The 20,991-nt window shown below is 23.1% G+C and overlaps 4 protein-coding genes across 10 annotated transcripts; 1 reads left to right on the plus strand and 3 right to left on the minus strand.

The window, feature by feature from the left end:
* On the minus strand, window positions 1-14,675 carry LOC107994644 (rab11 family-interacting protein 4). 3 transcript variants are annotated; one of them, XM_062077246.1, is made up of 10 exons: window positions 14,535-14,675; window positions 12,563-12,668; window positions 12,114-12,485; window positions 10,999-11,073; window positions 8,198-8,315; window positions 2,443-2,598; window positions 1,911-2,280; window positions 1,659-1,804; window positions 1,520-1,570; window positions 1-1,202 (listed from the first exon to the last, which is right to left on the minus strand). In XM_062077246.1, the coding sequence occupies exons 3-10, from the start codon at window positions 12,350-12,352 to the stop codon at window positions 1,080-1,082; spliced, it is 1,278 nt and encodes a 425-aa protein (XP_061933230.1). In that variant the 5' UTR covers window positions 12,353-12,485; window positions 12,563-12,668; window positions 14,535-14,675; the 3' UTR covers window positions 1-1,079. The 3 variants fall into 3 exon arrangements, with proteins under 3 accessions (XP_061933230.1, XP_061933228.1, XP_061933229.1); XM_062077244.1 differs by lacking the exon at window positions 14,535-14,675 and adding an exon at window positions 8,973-9,011 and having other exon boundaries at window positions 12,114-12,668; XM_062077245.1 differs by lacking the exon at window positions 14,535-14,675 and having other exon boundaries at window positions 12,114-12,668.
* Window positions 14,182-18,067, minus strand: LOC107999425 (uncharacterized). Its single transcript, XM_017059256.3, has 2 exons — window positions 17,673-18,067; window positions 14,182-16,694 (listed from the first exon to the last, which is right to left on the minus strand). The coding sequence occupies exons 1-2, from the start codon at window positions 17,821-17,823 to the stop codon at window positions 16,021-16,023; spliced, it is 825 nt and encodes a 274-aa protein (XP_016914745.1). The 5' UTR covers window positions 17,824-18,067; the 3' UTR covers window positions 14,182-16,020.
* On the plus strand, window positions 16,401-20,013 carry LOC107999426 (EKC/KEOPS complex subunit TP53RK). Of its 5 annotated transcripts, none has more exons than XM_017059260.3 (4): window positions 16,401-16,541; window positions 18,262-18,460; window positions 18,537-18,803; window positions 18,869-20,013. In XM_017059260.3, the coding sequence occupies exons 2-4, from the start codon at window positions 18,262-18,264 to the stop codon at window positions 19,114-19,116; spliced, it is 714 nt and encodes a 237-aa protein (XP_016914749.1). In that variant the 5' UTR covers window positions 16,401-16,541; the 3' UTR covers window positions 19,117-20,013. The 5 variants fall into 5 exon arrangements, with proteins under 5 accessions (XP_016914749.1, XP_016914748.1, XP_016914747.1 ...); XM_017059259.3 differs by lacking the exon at window positions 16,401-16,541 and adding an exon at window positions 16,988-17,096; XM_017059258.3 differs by lacking the exon at window positions 16,401-16,541 and adding an exon at window positions 16,988-17,079.
* On the minus strand, window positions 19,831-20,612 carry LOC107999373 (GEL complex subunit OPTI). Its single transcript, XM_017059154.3, has 4 exons — window positions 20,473-20,612; window positions 20,288-20,391; window positions 20,084-20,213; window positions 19,831-20,012 (listed from the first exon to the last, which is right to left on the minus strand). The coding sequence occupies exons 1-4, from the start codon at window positions 20,569-20,571 to the stop codon at window positions 19,971-19,973; spliced, it is 375 nt and encodes a 124-aa protein (XP_016914643.1). The 5' UTR covers window positions 20,572-20,612; the 3' UTR covers window positions 19,831-19,970.
* Between the last annotated feature and the right edge of the window lie 379 nt (window positions 20,613-20,991).

Raw genomic sequence — 20,991 nt, forward strand, 5'->3', positions numbered from 1 at the left:
TTTGTTATGAATTTTTCATTCATTTTTTATTTACACAATAATTTAAGAAATACATTATATCTTGTTTCAAATTTATTTTTTTATTATATCATTTCATGTAAAAATGTATCTAACAATTATGTACAAAATAACTAAATTTTATTAGTACCTAATTTGTTATATTTTTTTTTTAATAATGATTATAAAAACTATTACATAAACAATTTTTTTTCTTTTTCTCTCTTCAATACAATATAAAAAAATCAATATTGATTATATTGATATTACAAGATTGATAATAACAATTTTTTAAATATTCAAAATTTCAATAATTCAACAATATTTTATTCAAAAATTTTTTAACATATATATCATCTTTGATTTATAAAAATTTATGAAATTATAAATAGATTGAAACTGTCAAGAAAAAGGGAGAAAGAGAAAGAGATAACAAAATATAATTATTTAATTACACTCTCAACATCATTGATTAATTTTTAAACTATACTGTAATCTATTAAGTGAAAATATTTAATATTAAATTTTTTAGGTACTTTTGTTAAAATAAATTTTTATAATATCAAAATGCAATTATACATTTTGATATTTATTAAAAATTTTTTAATATTTTTCATTAATTTATTTTCTTACAAAAAGAAATGTTAGTAATTTTATGTATAATAAATAATACATCATTATATATTTACTATTTCTCATTTTTCTATCATTAAGAATAACTTTTTTATCATTATAAAGGCAACATTTTAAGGCCTCGAATTTTAAAATTCGAACGATATAGAATTTATTTTAATTTTTTTATCAACTCACTGCCTTTAATATTAAAAATATACCAAAAATTATTATTAATATTAAGTATAACCGAAGTAATAATTTTGGCAGTGAAAATTTTTATATATCTATTATAATATAGTAAAATTTTAAGTTCATATGGACGGAAATTGCTTTCCTATATGGTACTTGTGTAAAGCTAATGACAAAATTGTTTATATAAATTTATAAATAATTAAAAATTTCAACAAAATAATGTACAACTGCCTGGAACAATCAACATTAAATTTAATAATTATTCATATAATAGTTCAATGAGTTTGTTTCACTTCTAACAACTGGGGATAATTTTCAACTATGTTTAATAGAATTCCATCAATATATGCTCTTAATTGTGTATTGACTTCTTGTTGTTCCTTTAAAGCTTGTTTTATCTGTAATGATTTGAAATAATATAATAATCAATATAATTAAATTTGAATAATATAAAATATATATGGAATTTTTTAAAATAAATAAAGTTTTCAAAACGAACACAATTTTATCTTTGATATAATGCCAGTTCATTTTTTCTAATATAAATTTAAATTGTTTATAACTCAATAAATAAGTTTCGACGAACATTTTTATATATTATTTTATATATCATTTATTGTGTTTGTTTTGATCTCTAAATCTAGTTGATTTGAGAATATATTAGATCATAAATATATTAACATATATTAATGCACAATTAAAATTTAACACATACTTCAGATATATTACAAGGTTCACCATTATCTCCAGAAAGTTGACCGTCTATCTGTAGTAAACCGAAACAGCAAAAGGAAGAAAATGAAATAAATATATTCAGAATTATATTTTTTAGAAAAATAAGGACTATAATATACCTGATCTTGATTCATGCCAGCTAGTAATTCTACAGCGAGACTAGGTCCTTTTTCAACAGAATTATTACAAGGATTTAACATTAAAAGTTCACGGCCTGCCTGCAGAGCCGCTGCAGCTTGCAATTCATCTCGTGATTCTTCTAAACCTTAAAAAATATATATTTTTTATATAATAATATTATCATAAATAAACTTTATTAATAATAACTTTATTAATTGTAAAAATATTTATAAATTAAAAGATATATATACTTTTATTACAAGCTTGAAGTTGTGCTACTTGTTGCATTAATTCTTCTATTTTTTGTTGATCTTCAATTTTCATAGTCAATTCTTCTTTAATAACTTTAAGTTGATAATGAGCTTCGTTAGCTCGACTTATTGCTTGCCGTTCACTTTCACGAGCGCTATCTATTTCTCTTCTAGCTTCTTCGAGATCATTTTCTAATCGATTTTTCTCTATTTTAACTTTTTCCAGTTGCTCGCGTAACCTTGCTATTTCATCTCTTAAACTAGTTTCTTCTAATTCTATTGCTTGCAATTTAATAGCATAATTTTCTAATTGCAATTGACGTTCGCGTTCTAAACGACTTGCCCAATCTCTATGTCTTCGTTGTTCCGCCTAAAATATATTATATGTTTTATATGTATTAATTTTACAAATGAAATTAATAATTATATTATAAGATAAAATAATAAGAAGATAAAATTATTATTTACTACATTACCGATGAATGAAGAAAGAAATATAATACATAATAAGTATTTATTTAATAAAAATTACTTGAAGTCTTTCTTCGGCTCTAGTTTCAGCATCTTTGGCAGCTTCTTCTAACATTAATATTCTCGCTTGTAACGTAGCATTTTCTTGTTTTGCTCTAACATATCGTTCTTCTCCGACCGATTGAAAAGCATGCATTTGTTCTTGAATCATTTGAACCTGAAAAAATATGTGATATATTAAAATTATATATCTTTCTATTTGTATTTAATTGATACGTATATTATATAATTATATGTTAGAGAATATTTTAATAAATATAGAACAAAAATATAAAGAAACTTCTATAAAGAAATTAGTACGATAATTTTTCGTTTAAAAATTCGCGTTTGTGCAAGTTCATACTATAGGACTTCATAAAATAATAATTCTCAAATAATGCATATTTATAATATATAGTGTATATATATATGTATTAACATTATTTGATACTGTTATCATAATAAAATTATATAATTATTAATGAAATTATTAGTCTTGATATGTAGTTTCAAATAATACTTTATCTTTGTAGACTTATAGTTAATTTATACTATATGTTCAATAAGTATCATTACTTTCAATAGTAGAATTTCAAACATAAATGTGTATTTAATGTGAATTTATCCCGTAATGAAACTTATACAAAATATATCTAATATTATTCTTTAAATAATTTTTATTTTAATAATAAATTATTGTTTAAATATTATTAAAATAAAATTTATATAAAATTCAAAATCTAAACAAGAATTGAAATATCAATTTTAAAATATAAATTGTATAATAAAATAAATATTATTTTGATATCTATATAATGATAACAATAAAATATTCTTTTTTTTTCTATACTTGTCAATTGCCCATTATTCATTGAATTAGAAAATAATACTTACTGATTTCATATATTTATTAATCTTTTCAAATTAAAAATGATAATAGATTATAGTTTATCATATTATATATAAAAGTTTATATATTTTATTTACTTTTTTTTATTATAGTTATTTACTTTTCTGTTATCAAATAAGACAATATATCAATACTTAATAAAAGATTACAATAATCAATACAATATGTAGTAAAGATAAATTTGTATAATTGTATTATAAATGTTTTAAATATTATCATTAATTTAATTACAATGAAATATATTATGTTTTTAATTTATATTTAATATCATGTTATTATAATCATAAAGAAAAAAAATTTATGATCTCGGTATATTGTCTTACTTGTTCGGTAAGCCGAGGACCACGACGACGAGGTAGTCGACTACCGCGAGAGGACGGTTGTCCGACAAATTGAAACTGGCCTTCCCACAAATCATATTCGAGGCCGGCTCCAGGTCCAGGAGACGGCCCCTCCCCGGAAGTTATTCGATTATCATGATCGTAACGTTCGATCGCACCTGTGTCTGATTGATCATCATAATTGTTCAAATCCATTCTAATTCGTGATGTTTCATGTCACGCCTGTGTCAGGTAGACTCGTCATCCTCTTTAACTAATCCGATATAAAAGATTACTCCGTTAGAACGACGTGCAAGCACGCCGGTTCTCTATTCATCCTTCTTTATGAACAATACTATCATCACAACCTAACCTCAAAATTTCATGCGCTTACTATAAAATTGTGAATTTGAAGAATAAACGCGCGAATAATCTAATATGTACAGAGAGAAACACAACACTACGCGCACATCCGTTTCTTTGGGCGTACTTCGAATATAATCGTTCGTCTCAATCGCCCACTGTAAGCTGGGAGTAACCGAGAGGCTATTTGTGCACTCCATACTACGTATCGACTAACTTCACTATATCGCATGTATCATACGTGATATGTTATATGTTTTGATCATTATTTCATTTATTCTTACGCATATTTCAAAAATTTATTTAAAAATTAAATTAATTTACTTTTCTATTTTCCTATTAATGAATTAGAGAATTTTAATATTTTTTATTGTATATATTTATCATATATTATATATCTTCGAAAAAAATTTTTTTTACGAATTAATAAAATATTTTATATTATATATTACAATTTTACACATATATTGTTATTATATTTATATTATAAATATCAAGAACATTTTCCGATGAATAATATATATTTATTTCATTATCAACTAATCTGTATAAAGTGATAATTTTGAAAAATACACAAAGATACGCCCCTGATCATTTTACAATGTTTGGTTTATACAATTGATATATTTCATGTTTTAAAGTTAAAATTATCTAAAAAAAATATTTGTATGCATAATTAAAAGCAACTTCCACGAAAAAGTAAAAAAAAAAATCATTTATATACATTAATATAGATAATAACTAAGAATTAGCATTTCAAATATGTAAAGATAAGAATAAAGATAATATTATTATATATGATTTAATTTTCAAAATAAATAATTTTTTTTTATTAGAATTATATCTATAAGCTCAATGAATCTATGAAAATTTCAACAAATAGAATTACGTAAAATACCATGTAAAATATATATATATGTGATATGTGATGACTGACTTGAAATATTTCACATGATTCTTGAATTCATTATATTCAATTTTTTATAAAAATTAAACTTCAAAATAATCAATTATAATGAGAAGAATGAAGAAATTAAAAAAAGGCCAACCTTTCCATTCAATAAATCCTTCAGAAAATTTAGAACATGTCATACTTTATCTAGATATTATATTAATCACGCAGTTTTCACTCTAAACTTATTAATTTTTATGATTTTTTTAAATATTTGAGTAATTTAGTTTGTTTATCAATCTATGTTATGACTAATCAATTTTATCATCTTGCATTACTGATCGTATTTTTATATTTACGTTGTACGTTTGTGTTGCATTTGTTTATCCAATTATTCAAAAAAATGGTATATACATATGATATATACATATTTATTTACTAATATACATATTAGTAAATTAATAAAAAAGTTTTTATAATACATTATTATTTATATTATGTTTCATAATTGTAACATTTGTATTTATTTATTCTAATATGTTTTTTTAATTTATTTATAAATATATTTCTTTTTTGTGAATAATTAAGAATAAATATTATGTATATAATATTTAAACAGAATGCAATAATATTGTGATTACAATATTATAATGAATACAATAATATTAATGATTTATTCGCTTATAAAATAAAAATCGAAAAATTATCAATAATTTTATTTATTAACATATGTGTAATTTTTTATTTAAGATTTAAAGAATTATGATGCAGAATTATAGATGCAGATTTAAAAAGGCATACCATTTTAAAAGTAATATTTTTCATTCCATGCTATTATTATAAAAATAAATAATTTATTTATTGTAAAAATAAATAATTTATTTATTATAAAAATAAATAATTTATTTATTGTAAAAATAAATAATTTATATATATTTATGTTATAAAAATATGCACATTGATAATAGAACATCTAAAATTATTTTTATATTCAATATAATAATATATTTATGATAATATAAGTGATAATTGCAAGGGAAAAGTAATATTTGAAATTCTCTTTTATCCAACAAATTTAAAGAATTTCATCAATATTTTGATTTTGATTTTTCTATATATGATTCATAATTCATCTTCATTAATAAGTATCATAATAAACCTGTAATAAATATATCAATGAACAATACGCAATTCGATACATAGTTAATATGGAATCGAGTCTACCTTAAATAAAAAATTACGTTTTAATAAAATATATTACCTTATCTTTTACGCAATTCATTCAATTATTCGTAATCGTAAAATTTTTTTTCAGAAACTATCATAATAATTAATTTCATGTCCATAAATTTATAATGCTATGAATGAGTAAGAAGTGGAACATCAAGATCGAATATTTCTTTTTCATTAAATTTTAGTTAATTAGTTTTTACTAAATTTGTATTATATTTTTTTTATTAAAATTTATTATTAGTCATATATTATCTCTTCATTTTTTTTTCAATTTTAAGAAATTCAATTCTAAGAGGCAACTGATCGAGTAACTTCGTTCATAAATGCGTCATCTGTAGCATCATTAACTTTTTTTTTTTCCTGATGAAAATTCTATGATATCTTCATTCTTACTTTCGTTCCCTTTATAAACAGAATGCTTCTGATATTTATTCGATGTAGAAGTTGACAGAGAATCATCACATCCTTCGCAAAAAACATCATAATCTCTATCGAGTGCATCATTTATATCAGAATATAGAACAAATTCAGCAGGATAATTTTGTTTTGCATCTTTTCTTCTCTTCGCAGTCTACAGGTTTAGAAAGATCATTGTTTATAGCTGCCAAAATTAAAATCGAGAAATCGGATTTTTTAAAGGATTCTGTCCCCGCGAATATAATCCTGAATATTCTCTACTTATTATTCATTATTAATTTTTTTAAATACCGTTTCCGTTTTTTAAGTTATGTTTTTTTGAAATCAATTGAAAATTTAATTTTCACGTTCATGTTCATTATTCATTTAAATCTCTATTTCATTATTATATGTTAATCATTATATTATCATTATAACTAATGACAGAATTTAGAAGAATTTTAGAATGATCAAAGAAAGGATTCAAAATTTATAGAACATTTATATTTGGAAATCTTGTGAAAATAATAATAACTTTCAATTTCAATATCATTCAATTATGATATTGAAATCAATTTTCTATTTTTAAATTTATATTACTTTATTGTGCTGTCACGTCTTTATATATATATATCTTTTTACTTTGTTAAATTCATTAAATTTTATATCTCTATCATAACGAACGTATTACAAACAGTAATAGTCATCCACGATACCGGAACCATGATTCGCTCTAACAAATTTGAATCACCGATTCAGATTAATCGAAAGTGTTCAAAGAGTACTTTACACTTTAAAAATCTCCGATCATTTTTTTCCAACATCGTCTTAATATAGAAACGATTCATAATTAATCAATCTTTATACTTTCAAAATAATCGCTATAGCGTAACGATAGCGGGGAAGACTAACAATAAATATAAAACAATAATTATGCTAGCAACCGGAAGCCAGGTTTACCTGTGCTGGTTGCACTAAAGGGGGCAATCTGTCATTTAATCTTCGCCGTGTATCGCGAGACAAAGACCAATAGAAAACAATGCTAACGATGCACAGTAACAAAAAAAGCAGTAATACAATATTGAACCAAGAGAAACCTTTTGATTCTTGGGATATATCATTGTAATAATGCGGTGAATAAAATCCAGGATGATATGGATAATATGGATGAAAATGAGGATAAGGTGGTGGATAGTAAATGTAAGGTGGAGGATGTGCTGGATGAGGTTGATGAAACCTGACGTCATCTGCGGAATTTTCAGAGGATCTTGATCCATAAGGTGTATTAGTGGCACACATCTAAGATCTTGATGATTTATAAAGTTTCCTTTCCTTTATCAAACATTAAGTTTATATGTTTTCTGCAAATTCGGTGAAATTATAGATTTTACGCTCATATCGCACGAATCATAAGAGCGATAATTTTGTTTCACAACGATGATAAACGTGAGGTTAAACATCATTTTTCATAGATAAATTTTGACACGTTAAATATCAGAAATAAGAATAATTTGTAAAAAAGTTATATATCGACAATGTTTTTGATTGTGAGAAACTTCAAGTATTTGAAGTGTAATAATATAGAATGATATATATATATATATAATATCAACTAATAAATCGAATTTAAGTTAGATTAATAATTAATGACAATTGTACTTACTTTATGATTGAGATCAATGACATCATCCTCGAGAGAGACATCGCTGTACATATCGTCCGCGGGATCACAGTTGGAGCTTATACCAGAACTATTGAAGCTCCCACTTCGATAAAGTTGACTAAAAAAAATCACTGAATATTATCAAATATTCTACACAAGAACAAATTTATAAATATTTTGTTTTAAATAAATTTTATTCAAAATATTTAAAAATTAAATGTATCATATTGCTAAGTGAATTATACTTTCGAAATAATATATATTTGGAAAAATGGAACGTAACAGGATAAATATAGATAACGAGGTAAAATATTGGTAATATATTTATGGAAGTGTAAAAGGAAATGATATGTGGAAGTGCGTATGCAGACAGTGCCCACGCTTTAGAAAGTCGTCGTTTTGCGTTTCGTGAAAGGATCGACTTGACAATTATCAGTTAAATAAGGACACCCTAAGGTTCTTCCTATGAAATGTAAATTCTTCGCTGCTGAATAACACGATCGCTATTGTTATCCTATGACGTCAACTCACCGACTCCTCAGATAAAATAAAAATATCTCTTTCAACTTTCTACAGATACTTTTTCACGCTTATTAAGCTAGTGTATAGAATTTTTGAATTCGTAAATTCATTTTATGCACATATTTTTATTACTAATAATTACAACGCTCTTCAGGATATCGAAAGAAAAAAAAAAAAAAAAAAAAAAAAAAACAATTTGCATAGTACATTAAGATAAATCGTAAAACCTAAATAATTAACGGTTCGTTCTTACCTTGCTAATGCATTGGAACTAAGTCTCTTCCTTCCGGAACTAAAAAAAAAAAAGAAAAAAAAAAAAAAAAAAAAAAGAAAGAAAGAAAGAAAAAAAGAAAAATAATGTAATTGTGAAAAATATTCTTACGTAATAGAATATAATTTTATAATTTTTAAAATAATAAATTTAATAAATGTTAATAAATTTCAGCCTTGTATTATTTTTTCCGTTTAATCATCACTGTATATTTAATCCAATATCACGATTTATATTATTATAATATTTACTTCAATATCGAAAAATTAATGAAATAATTAATCTTATAAAAAATCTTTTCAAACAATCTAATATTCCATTTGTCAATCAAGTAAATCGCAATTTCTATAAATGAATCAAATAATCGAAGAAAATAGACGAAGGCTAAAATTTATTACGAAATAATAAATGAAGCCAAGAAAATACCATATATATCTATTTAACGCTATGATGAAAGAGAATCAACAATTTGATTCTATTCTAATGTCATTGGCAAGGATACAATGTTTAATTTCAAATATAGTCTTCCATATAAATAGACAAGACACGTATATACAGTTGATCACATTAGATGTGATATATATATGATGCATCTTAAATTATATAATACACAAGATATAATAAAAAAAATGATACATAAGAAATATTTATTGTTAAATATTTACTATTTTTTTTATTTTACAATCATATTTTAATAGTATGAAAATAAAATACAATAATGTATAACGAACAATTTTCCAATTTTGAAAAATTGAAAATGCAAAATAATCAAATTAAAAACTTTTGTAATCAATTGTATATACTCATACATATATTTCGATATTCAATAATATATGAAATTAAATTGAAAAATGAAATTCGATTAATGAAACTATTTTCTTTTTTTTGTTCCTTTGAATAATCAACAAATCAACATTATTCATACAATGAATATTAACTTGTTTATTTATAACAGATCGATTGTCATGGCTCGAAAATAATGAACAAATTGTGAATACTATATAGTTAGTTACAAATACATTACTCAACTAATTTGTTGTTTTCGTGAAATAAATATTATCTTGGAAAATGCTTGTGATGTAATCGTGAATAGCATTAGAATGGAAAATCATTATATGCGCTATCTATAATATTGTACCTCGTACTGATAACTTCCTTCTTGTCATATTAAATTGTTACAAACATGTTGAATTGAATGAATTTTATGAAATTGAAATTTAATAAATGAAATTTAATAAATACTACTCTTCACACCTTATTTTTAGATATTGAAGATAAGTTTTTTTTTTCAATTTATTAACAAAACTAGACGATCGTAATTTATTAATCGATTTCATAAAAATAATTTTTTCATACGCCAATCTTGTTCTTGATTTTTTTTTTTATTAATCGAAAATTCTTCCGTAACGAATCTACACTCGATTATAATACCGATGATGCATAAACTTCATTTTTATTTTCGTTTTTATAAATCCGTATAAATCATGTGCTACATTCAATCTAACTTTTTGACTTAATTGCCGGAATTAATAATGTATTCTATCTTTAAGTATTTGGCGTTCGTACTTTAAATATTAAATGTTTGGATTCTAACATTCAAAATTCTGATAATCAAAATTCGAGTTCTTTTTTTAAAAAAATAATAAATTCGAAGTTTAAATATTAAATACAATTTTATTATTTTTAAAAGTAATCTAACGATAAAAAAGATATTATATAATATAATTAAAACAATATAATTAAAACAATGAAAAATTTAAATCATTGAATTGAATTGAAATATTAAAATTTTTTGAAGTATATAATATTAAATAATTAAAAAAAAATGAAACTTAAATTATTAATAAACTTAAAAATTATTTTATTTATTCGAGCAAAGTAAATTTTTTCAGTGAAATTAATAAATGCATATAATAGATGAATATAATAAAATTAAATAAAAAAAATAGATGCTAAAAAAGAGATAAATTTAGAATTTTTTCGAAAAGAAAAATAAACGAAATCTTACCAAGGCGGCGTTCGCCTAAGTGATGTTCGTAGACAAGAATATCTTCCTATAGTTGAATTGGGACTTCTTGGATTTCTAATTAAAACAAAACAAAGTTTACAAAATACATTATCTATAAACTAGTTAATTATATATTATTTATATATATATATATATATATTATATTAAATATATAGTTATTATATATTATAATTATTATAGTTATTATAGTTATTATATATATATTATAGTTTATAAGTTATGTAATTATATTACATTTTCACAGCATATAAATTTCAATCTTAATAATTAAAAATTATTCAAAATATATTCAAAAATTTTGCAAATTTAAAATAATGTACCAATTCTTATGTTGATCTTTTTTTCATATAATAATTTGAAAGAAAATACATAAGACTAGATTAATAATTTTGAAGAATATGGAATATATTAAGATATTCAATTTTATTTTCTCTTTTCACGTGAAAGTTTTTTCTACATGTTAGCAAACTATTAATTTCGTGGGAATCGTGGGAATAGATCTGTTTGAATGATATACATATAAAAATGTGAGAAAGTCTGTTAAATTTATTAAATTTCATGTCAACTACAATGTACTTAGTACAAGATAAACATGTTCAACATGAATATTAAAATATATTTTGATAGAATGATTTTGAAACAAATGTAATATAAAATAAAAATAAAAATAATACTATACATGATTCGTATATAAATGATTTTATATCTATAAGATATTTTAAACGAATGTTAAAATATCATTCATTATATTTCAATAAAAACAATTATAAAATATTTTTATTATATTATTACAATTGTACTTGAATTGTATTTTTGATGATAAATTCATTTCTAACTATAACAAAAACATGAACATAATTTTTTAATAATTCTCACTTATATATATAACGCTCATGATACCCTCTACAGGACATATCGAGAAACTAAAGTTTACTGAACTTAAAAATGTTCGCGCGTAAAATTACGGCAATTTGTGTATTATCAATATTATTACATAAAGACAATCAATGTATAAATATATACATATATGTATATATAGAGAAAGAAAAAATAAAAGAAAAGAGCAAGAGAAAGAAAAGAGGCAACGAACTTACTTGAAAGAACTAGTACTTGTGGGTGAAGGTGCAGAACTGCTACCACCCGGTGATTCCACCCCGTCATCAGCGTCACCTTCGACAGATCCAAATGCTTCGTAGCTTTCCTCTTCTTCGTGATTATTTGTAGATTTAATGTTACAAGATGATGCGACGGCATCAATGTGTTCGGGACTAGCGGAATAATGCCCAGAGTCTTGAAGATTCGGATTGACCAAATTATGCAAGTCCACCGACATAGAAAGTGAAGGCGGACCACTTTGGCTCCATTCGACAGCACCAGGAGCTCCGTTTACATGACCACCCTCGTTCTCCACACGATATGATTGGCGGGTGCTCGGTAAGATGGCGTCACCATCACGAGCTACGTCACTGTCAGACACGACGACACGTGATGTAGCCACGCTATTAGTTGGTGAAACATTTACACCAGGCGAACGGGAGCTTACCATCCTTCGTTATCGGCCAGATTGGAGCCGAAGCTCGATGAATAACAAGAACTGAGGGATGTCCGAGGTTTTTCGATTATTGAATGCTTCGCTAGTAGAACCGTTACTGAAAAATGTTCTCTGAGTCAGATTTTCAAAAATGTTAAGAGAATAAAAAAATGAAATAGAATGTAACACGATTTTCGTTTTATCTCTATATTCTTTCTAATCGATAAAATAACAGCAAACAAATATCCCTAAGAGAGAAAGAGAAAAGGATAGATTTTAGCTATAAAAAAAATTATTACAGAACTATAAAAAAATTATTTTATGAAATAATAAGTTTATAATCTATATCTAAATATTATTTAATGAATATGCAATAGTTTTAAATCCAAGAAAAGCGTGAGAATCTAGCGTATTAAGTCATGGTACACTGAGTTAGACCTCAACGATACGAGAAAAGTCATAATTAAATATTATATTACGGTATATTTGTATTGTTCAATATGTTAAAAAACATTTTCTCTTTTTTTTTCCTATAATATATAAAATATATAAAATATTATATATTTATTATGCAGATTTAAAAAAAATATCAATTATTCAAAATTGCACATCAGATAAAACTTTTGACTATTTGTTTATTTTATTATCTCGTAAAAAAAATATCAAACGTGACATGACAAACATGTATATATATATTATATAATATATATATACATATATATATATATATATATAATATTTATATAACATGTATAAGAAAAAATAATTGATTATAGACAAGAAAAAAATATTTAATTATATATCTTACGATAATTTTAATTTTAATTTTTTGAAGAATTTTAAGAAATCAGAAGATAAAGATAATCATTAATTTTATATTAAAAATCAATAAAAATTTACAGTTTTACAATTTTATTCTTCTAACTGGGAATTTATTAACTTGTATTATATAGTAGGAATAAAAATATTAAAGTTATATAGTAGGAATAAAAATATTATTGAATAAAAAATATTAAACAAAATATGTAATCATGGATCATCTATTTTGATTTATCTTGATCATATATTATTAATTTAATTGATTTTCATATTCATGTTGAATATATTTCGTATAATATTATAATATATTTATATAATATTATATAACGAGTGAAATCATGTTAAGATGTTTAAGATAATAATAAAAAAGAGCAGTCGTAAAAATTTTATATTTTAATAATCGAGTTATAAATCGTTATTTAAAAAGAAAAATCAAAAAAAATTTTATATACATATATGTATATTTTTCCATTATATAAATTTTAAAATTTTGAAATAGTTATTATAACGTTTGATATCGCATTTTTAACAAAAAAATATGTAATTTTAATGAAATATATTTAGCACTTCTTTAAATAATAAATATTTCATTTATTTAGACTATCTTCTTGTTTAATATTTACAAACATGAAAAATATATATATATATATATATATATATATATGCAAACAAATAATCCTTGTATTATTAATTGCATATTACAAAAAGAAAATGTTTTTTTTAATAAAACAATATAACTAATATAAAATTTTAACACGAAAATGAACGAAATGATTGTACGAGTTTAATGATTTTAAATAATTTTATGCATATATCATATACATATATATTTTGCATCAATTTATTGGTAATAAATATTAACATATACGTTAATATCAATTAATTTTTCGATCATTTAGAACATGTTTGTATTTATAATTTTTTATGTATAAAAAGATTATAAAATAATTAACTAATTGCATTTAAATTTAATATTGCATATAATATTTTCAGTTACATATTAATTATTAACATGAATAACAAAATTTTTTTAATTAATTTATCAAATTTTCTATTATTATTTCTTTTTTTATTTTTTTTAATATATAAATGAATATTCTAAGTCTTACTGTAAATACAAAGATCTTTATTAGCATTATTATGACTAGTTACGAAAATTATTCACGAGATAACTGGCGTCTCGGTTTCCAGGTACTTGTCACTCGGAACGGAATGCGTAGATGCGTTTCAAATCGCCGGGAGATTCCAGTACGCTATTTAGAGCAAGCTCGAAAGTATAGATGAAGAATATATTTAACGCTTAACAGCGTATAATATCTCTAACCTTAATTATGATGACATGGGAATATCATTAGCTTTGCCATTATTTAAGTTCTAATGAAAGTAATATTCTTTTACAAATTGTCTTTTGAAAATATTATAATGATCAACATGAATATTTCACGTTTTACAATTACAACAATTAATTTTAACAATTATAAGTATATATATATATATATATATATATTGCAATACGTTTTTATGCGAAATATTATTAAAAATATTATTTTTAATAATAAAAAATATAAATATCCTAATTATTAAATAGTTAAGTATTAAATAGATATTTTAAATCTAAATAATTTGTTATTTACTGATTGACTATTGTTCAGAACTTATTTTTATTCTGTACTAAAAAAATGACAGAAATATATTTAAGAATGAAATTAAAATATTACATTAAATTTAATATCATTTGTTAAAATAACTATTATTTTGTGTTTCGTTAAACAATATTTGTTTTACATAAAATTGTAATATTTAAAGAATATGAATTTAAAAAAAAAACAGCAGGATGTTCCTTGCATTGCTGTTCGTTCGTTGACTCACCTTGAACTGAACAGTTGATATATATAATTTCAATAAAATATAGATAAATTATATACTCTGATATATGAATTTGTCAGTTTTAAATAGTCGGTCACAAAGAAGCGAATAAATTTCTTACAAATGCATAGTTAAATACAGAATATATAGAATTAAAAATTGAAAATCCGAGGCAGATGCACCTTTCTGTCACCTGAAGTAAACACCTGTATACACTAAACTTAATCAGATAATAGATTCACAAAAAATATATACAATAAATATCTTTGACACAGACAGGTACACCCGCACATAAATTAGTTAAATGCACAATTTCAAATTTAAGATTATAAATGCATGGGCACAATGATCTCTGACAATCGCGAACAAACTAACGAAAGCACAACCGAATCGTAACACGAAAATGAACGAAACGATTAGTCGAGAGGAGCTATGGCAGGTACGCATGCGCAACGAAACAGGAATGTCGTGAATACACGAATACGTTACTACACCTATATACACCACACTAAACATCACGGTCGTACCCGCAGGTACGAGAAAGCACCAGTGTTTCTCAACCTACGGAGTATAAATTTGTTGAAAATTTAACTTAAATAAGACTATAGATCTTTATTATGTTATTCAACCTATTTGTTGATTAATTTGTTGATTAATTTTTATAAATAAAACAATTGTTTCATATTAATGTTATCGCGAATAGTTAATAATATTTTGATGATTTAATTGATTCTAACAAAACACATATAGATATCTTTTTAAAAATACTTATTTTTAATATTCTTTTATGATGCTGTAATACCATCCGAATTTTTCTTATAAACTTCCTTATAAACTAGTTCTTGCATTTGCATTCTGAGTAACATTCTTTTGTCAGCAGGCAATGTTCTTATATGTGGTAAAAGACTCATAAGAAAATAATAATTATCATCAAAACGATTGCCTTCTAAAGGATCTACTGGAATACCAATATTAGTGTCATTGTCACCCATGAGCACCTGTTCAGGAGAAATATTTTGTAACATCATTTCGTTTTCAGTGAGATTGTCGGAAACACTTTGAAATTCAAGATTGTCAAAATTCTCCTCAGGTTCTTGTTTTACATCTATATGATTGACAGCGTCGATTTTTAATCCGTTGTCGCTATTTATCGACAGTAGATGATTCGCAATCGTATTTCGATCTTCTACATTTCTGTTTGTTACCGACGAACCATTCTGTATCAAAGCTCCATCGCTCTCGCTTTCACTAGGTAGCCGATCATCATCTTGACAAGAATTACTTCGTTCCCAAATAGGAGGACGAGGTAACATTTGTTCTTTTAAAAATTGCAAACTTTTAAAATGTATCCATACTGGCCTATTTCGATGAAATTTACTTTTGCGATAAACTTGATCCTTTTTTAATTCCGCTCGAAAAGTATCTCGCAAACCTTTCCATTTTGCTTTTAATACTGGTTCTGAAAAATGTGAATATTTTAACTATATCATTTATTTAATTAAGTAATTTATATGTTTAATACTTCATTAATTTAGTTAATTAATAAGAATAATTGATTTCAATTAAATTATAAAATTATATTAATACATACATGCGCGTACACACGCTCACACATACTATATTTTATGATATACATAGGTATATAAAGTAATGTATAATAATGTAAAACATCATTTTTATAAAATAATTATGAATTAAAATATAAATAACAAAAATTACAAATAATAAAAATAATTTATAAATAAATGCGACAATTGAAATTTATTGACTGCTTGTACGCATGCGTCTTTAACTTAACTAAGTTTGTACTTATGTACAATTTAATCTTTCTCAGCTTTAATACGGTAAATAATAATAAATTGTAAGTTATCAGTAGTTCATAGAATAAAATATTAAGTAATATTAAGATTTGTGTATTAAATTAAAATTATAAATTGACTTAAAATACAATATATTCAGTAACATATCACTATAAAAAAGTAAGGTTAACTGGATCACTATTCACGAATATATTAAAACATTATACAATGAAACCAAATAATATTTGCATCATCAAAACGTACATACATATTTTATGTATATATTTTTATGTAATAATTAAAATAATTATAATATAAAAAATTTTTCTTATATATGAAATTTTAAATATTTTACGCTCTATATATATATATATATATATATAATATTATAAAATTTAAATCATTAGATAAATACATAATGAGTATATTAAAAATACTACTTTTTAATATTTAAATAATTTAATATTTTAATAATTCTTTTATTATATTATAATAGTAACAATTTATACTTATATTTAAATATACTTAAATAGGTTTTATTTTATTATAAATGAGACTAAAAATCTATTATTAGAATGGATCACAAAAATGCGCGCGCGAATGAGATATATGAAAAACGATTTCAGCAATGCACCTACTGGGTAACTTGAATATCGATGCAATCTCCATCCAAACGCGGTTCGTCACTTCGCGATTATGATAAGAGATATGCCTTTGATTCCAAAGCGCTGGCCGCTTGTAAACTTCGGCAATTAACCGATTTGCATCCATTTTCACTTCGTCCCTCATTTTTGTTAATTAAATAAAAAATTTTTTTCTATAATTCAAACAAAACAAAAAAGCACAGTATTAGCTTGTCAATCCGATAGGAACAAAGTATGGGCGAATACTAGCGCCGGGATAGCGATTAGCGCGCAGGACGCTCTTGGGTAACGATCGATTCGCATTTCGCCCTCATCTTGCCCTTGCTAGCGCGAATAACTTCATCTTTTCTTTCTCATAACTTATCATTTGGATATTGATTACATTATAAATAAATTACAAAAATATATTTTAATTAATGTATTTTTAATTTAACATTTTTAAATTATAAAAAAAAATATTTTTTATATTGATAATCGCTAAATATAAACTTAAATATTTTTTTTTAATTTAACAAATAATTTATTAATATAAATAACAAAAGTTTTAAAAATAGAAAAAATATAGATGAAATATATATTTCAGATGTTGAATAATATAAAAGATTTTGAATTAATAGCACAAGGCGCTGAAGCACGTATATATAAGGGCATTTATTTAGGAAAGTTAACATTAATCAAAGAAAGATTCGAAAAGAAATACAGACATCCAGACTTAGATACGCGTCTCACAAAAGATCGAATAAAAGCCGAATGTCGTGCTATACTCCGTGCTAAAACTGCAGGTAAAATAATATGAATATCAATAATATATCAAATTTATATATTTTTTTTCTAGAGAATTTTCTTTCTTTTTTTAAGGAATCGCAACACCAGCTATATATTTGATAAATTTAGAACAACGATGTATTTACATGGAATATATACAAGATGCAATAATATTAAAAGATTTTCTCGATAAAAACGTTTTGAAAGAAGAAAATATTGATCATTTGTTAAATTTTATAGCACAAGGACTTGGAGTACTTATTGCTAAATTACATTTGAAAAATATAATTCATGGGGATTTAACTACTTCCAACATTCTTTTGAAAAATATTGACAACAATTATATTAAAAAATATGATGGTATACAATTATAATTTATTACAATTAATATTATTTTAATAATTTAACATTTTTTTTTGTTGTAGTTGCGAATAATTTTGTTATAATAGATTTTGGATTAGCTCGTATAGAATCAAACATAGAAGATAAAGCAGTCGATTTATACGTTCTTGAACGATCATTATTAAGTGCACATTCAGAAATACCTTCATTATTTTCAAAAATATTTGATACTTATCAAATACATTATATAAATAAAAATCAATGTAAAGAAATTGTTTCTAAATATAAGGAAGTACAATTACGAGGACGAAAACGATTAATGATCGGTTAATTTCAATATATTCTTTATAAATATATTGGCATTTTATTAACATATTTTTTATAATTTATACATGATATTATATATCTTAAATAAATTATATTAAATGAAATTTGAAATATACTATTTTTTTAATTATTTAATATGTATAATTTGATATTAATTAGTTTTGTATTTATAATTATTTTTAGAAATATCATTAGAATAATATATATTAAAACAATATATATTAAAATATATATTAAAATATTGATATTTTAAATTTATTTTTTATTTATATAATTTGTTAAAATTAAATCTAAAATCATTATTTGTCATGAACAATATATTCAAATATAAATATTGTTATATTATATAATTATATATATAATTATATTAAATCTTATAAATATTGAGCAATATAATTACTTAAAATGTTTATTTATATTAATTGTATATAATATATAATTGTTATGTATTAATTATTTGCATATAATCTGATTTGGCATATGCAATACTTATAGCATAATTTATATTACTTATTTATATCAATGACATATGACAAAAAATTTTAAATATAAAATAAAAATGTTTTATAATTAATATTTAAAAGCATTGTTTTTAATAATAAATAATTAATCTTTAAAATTTACTAATTTTTTATGAAAAAACTTTTTAATAGATGAATAATTTGTATATAATATTTAATTTCATGTAACAAGAGTTATCCAAGTAAGTAACAAATAATTCTATTGTATGTTTATTAAATACACCATAAATTCAAAACATATAATCTATATGAAAAACTTGTTCTCCACAAAATATAGGTAAATTGCATACTTGATTCTTGAAAAATATATATATTAATATTTTTAGTTTAAAAATGATTAATCAAAATGTAATCCTGAATATATAATGATCCATGTGACCTATGAATAAAAATATCATAAAATGATTTTAAAGAGTTTAAAACAAATAAAATTAAATAACTTCAAATTACCAAAAAACCAGCAAATGATGTCATAAAACCTTCTTTAGTTAATTCCCATATACCACCAAATTCTTCTTCGTCAATTTGTTGAAAATTGCTAAAATATAGGTATGTAACACCCGCATTAACTAATACAAATCTGGAATATAAACCACAAATTTAATATATATAATTATATATATATATAGATCTACATAAACTGTTTTAACTTACAATAGTAGAGCTACAAAACCTTTTAAAGGTATAAGACCCCATCCTATACCAACTATAATACCAATTGCTTGTCTAGCCCAATATATAACATCCAAAAATTCTTCCTATAATAATTAAATTGATAAATAAATGAATTCATAAATATAAATGAAAAACATAATTAATCAAAGTATGGTTATGTTTACTTTATCTGGCCATTCGGAATTAGCTGTTATCGCACGTGTCCATACACTTAATTCACATTTATTACCATTTCCAATCTTTTCAGATTTTGATCGTGACATTTCTACACCTTCTCAACTTAACAATATAAACCATATAACAAAACTCATTAACATTTCCTAAGTAAAATGAATTTCACGTACTTTTATTTCCTTAAACGTTCCACTGCTATACTTCCATCTCTTGAATTATGGAAATGCTAGATTTCATATAATTTTTCACGCACGCGCATTAACTTGCTATATTTTATAATAATTTGTTATATTTTTTAAATATTAAATACATTTTAATATAGTTTGTTGCTTAATACTTTAAAAGCGTTATCAACAACCTGTAAAATTATTAACTTTTCTAATTTATAATTTTATATATTAAACTTAAAAATGATTTTAAGTATATATTATATACATAATTATTCGAAAATTATGTATTCCAATGTATTTTGATTTTATAATAATTATATTAATGAATGTTTTTTGAAT

Source organism: Apis cerana, linkage group LG7 (assembly GCF_029169275.1).
Source record: "Apis cerana isolate GH-2021 linkage group LG7, AcerK_1.0, whole genome shotgun sequence".
NCBI classification, from domain to species: domain Eukaryota; kingdom Metazoa; phylum Arthropoda; class Insecta; order Hymenoptera; family Apidae; genus Apis; species Apis cerana.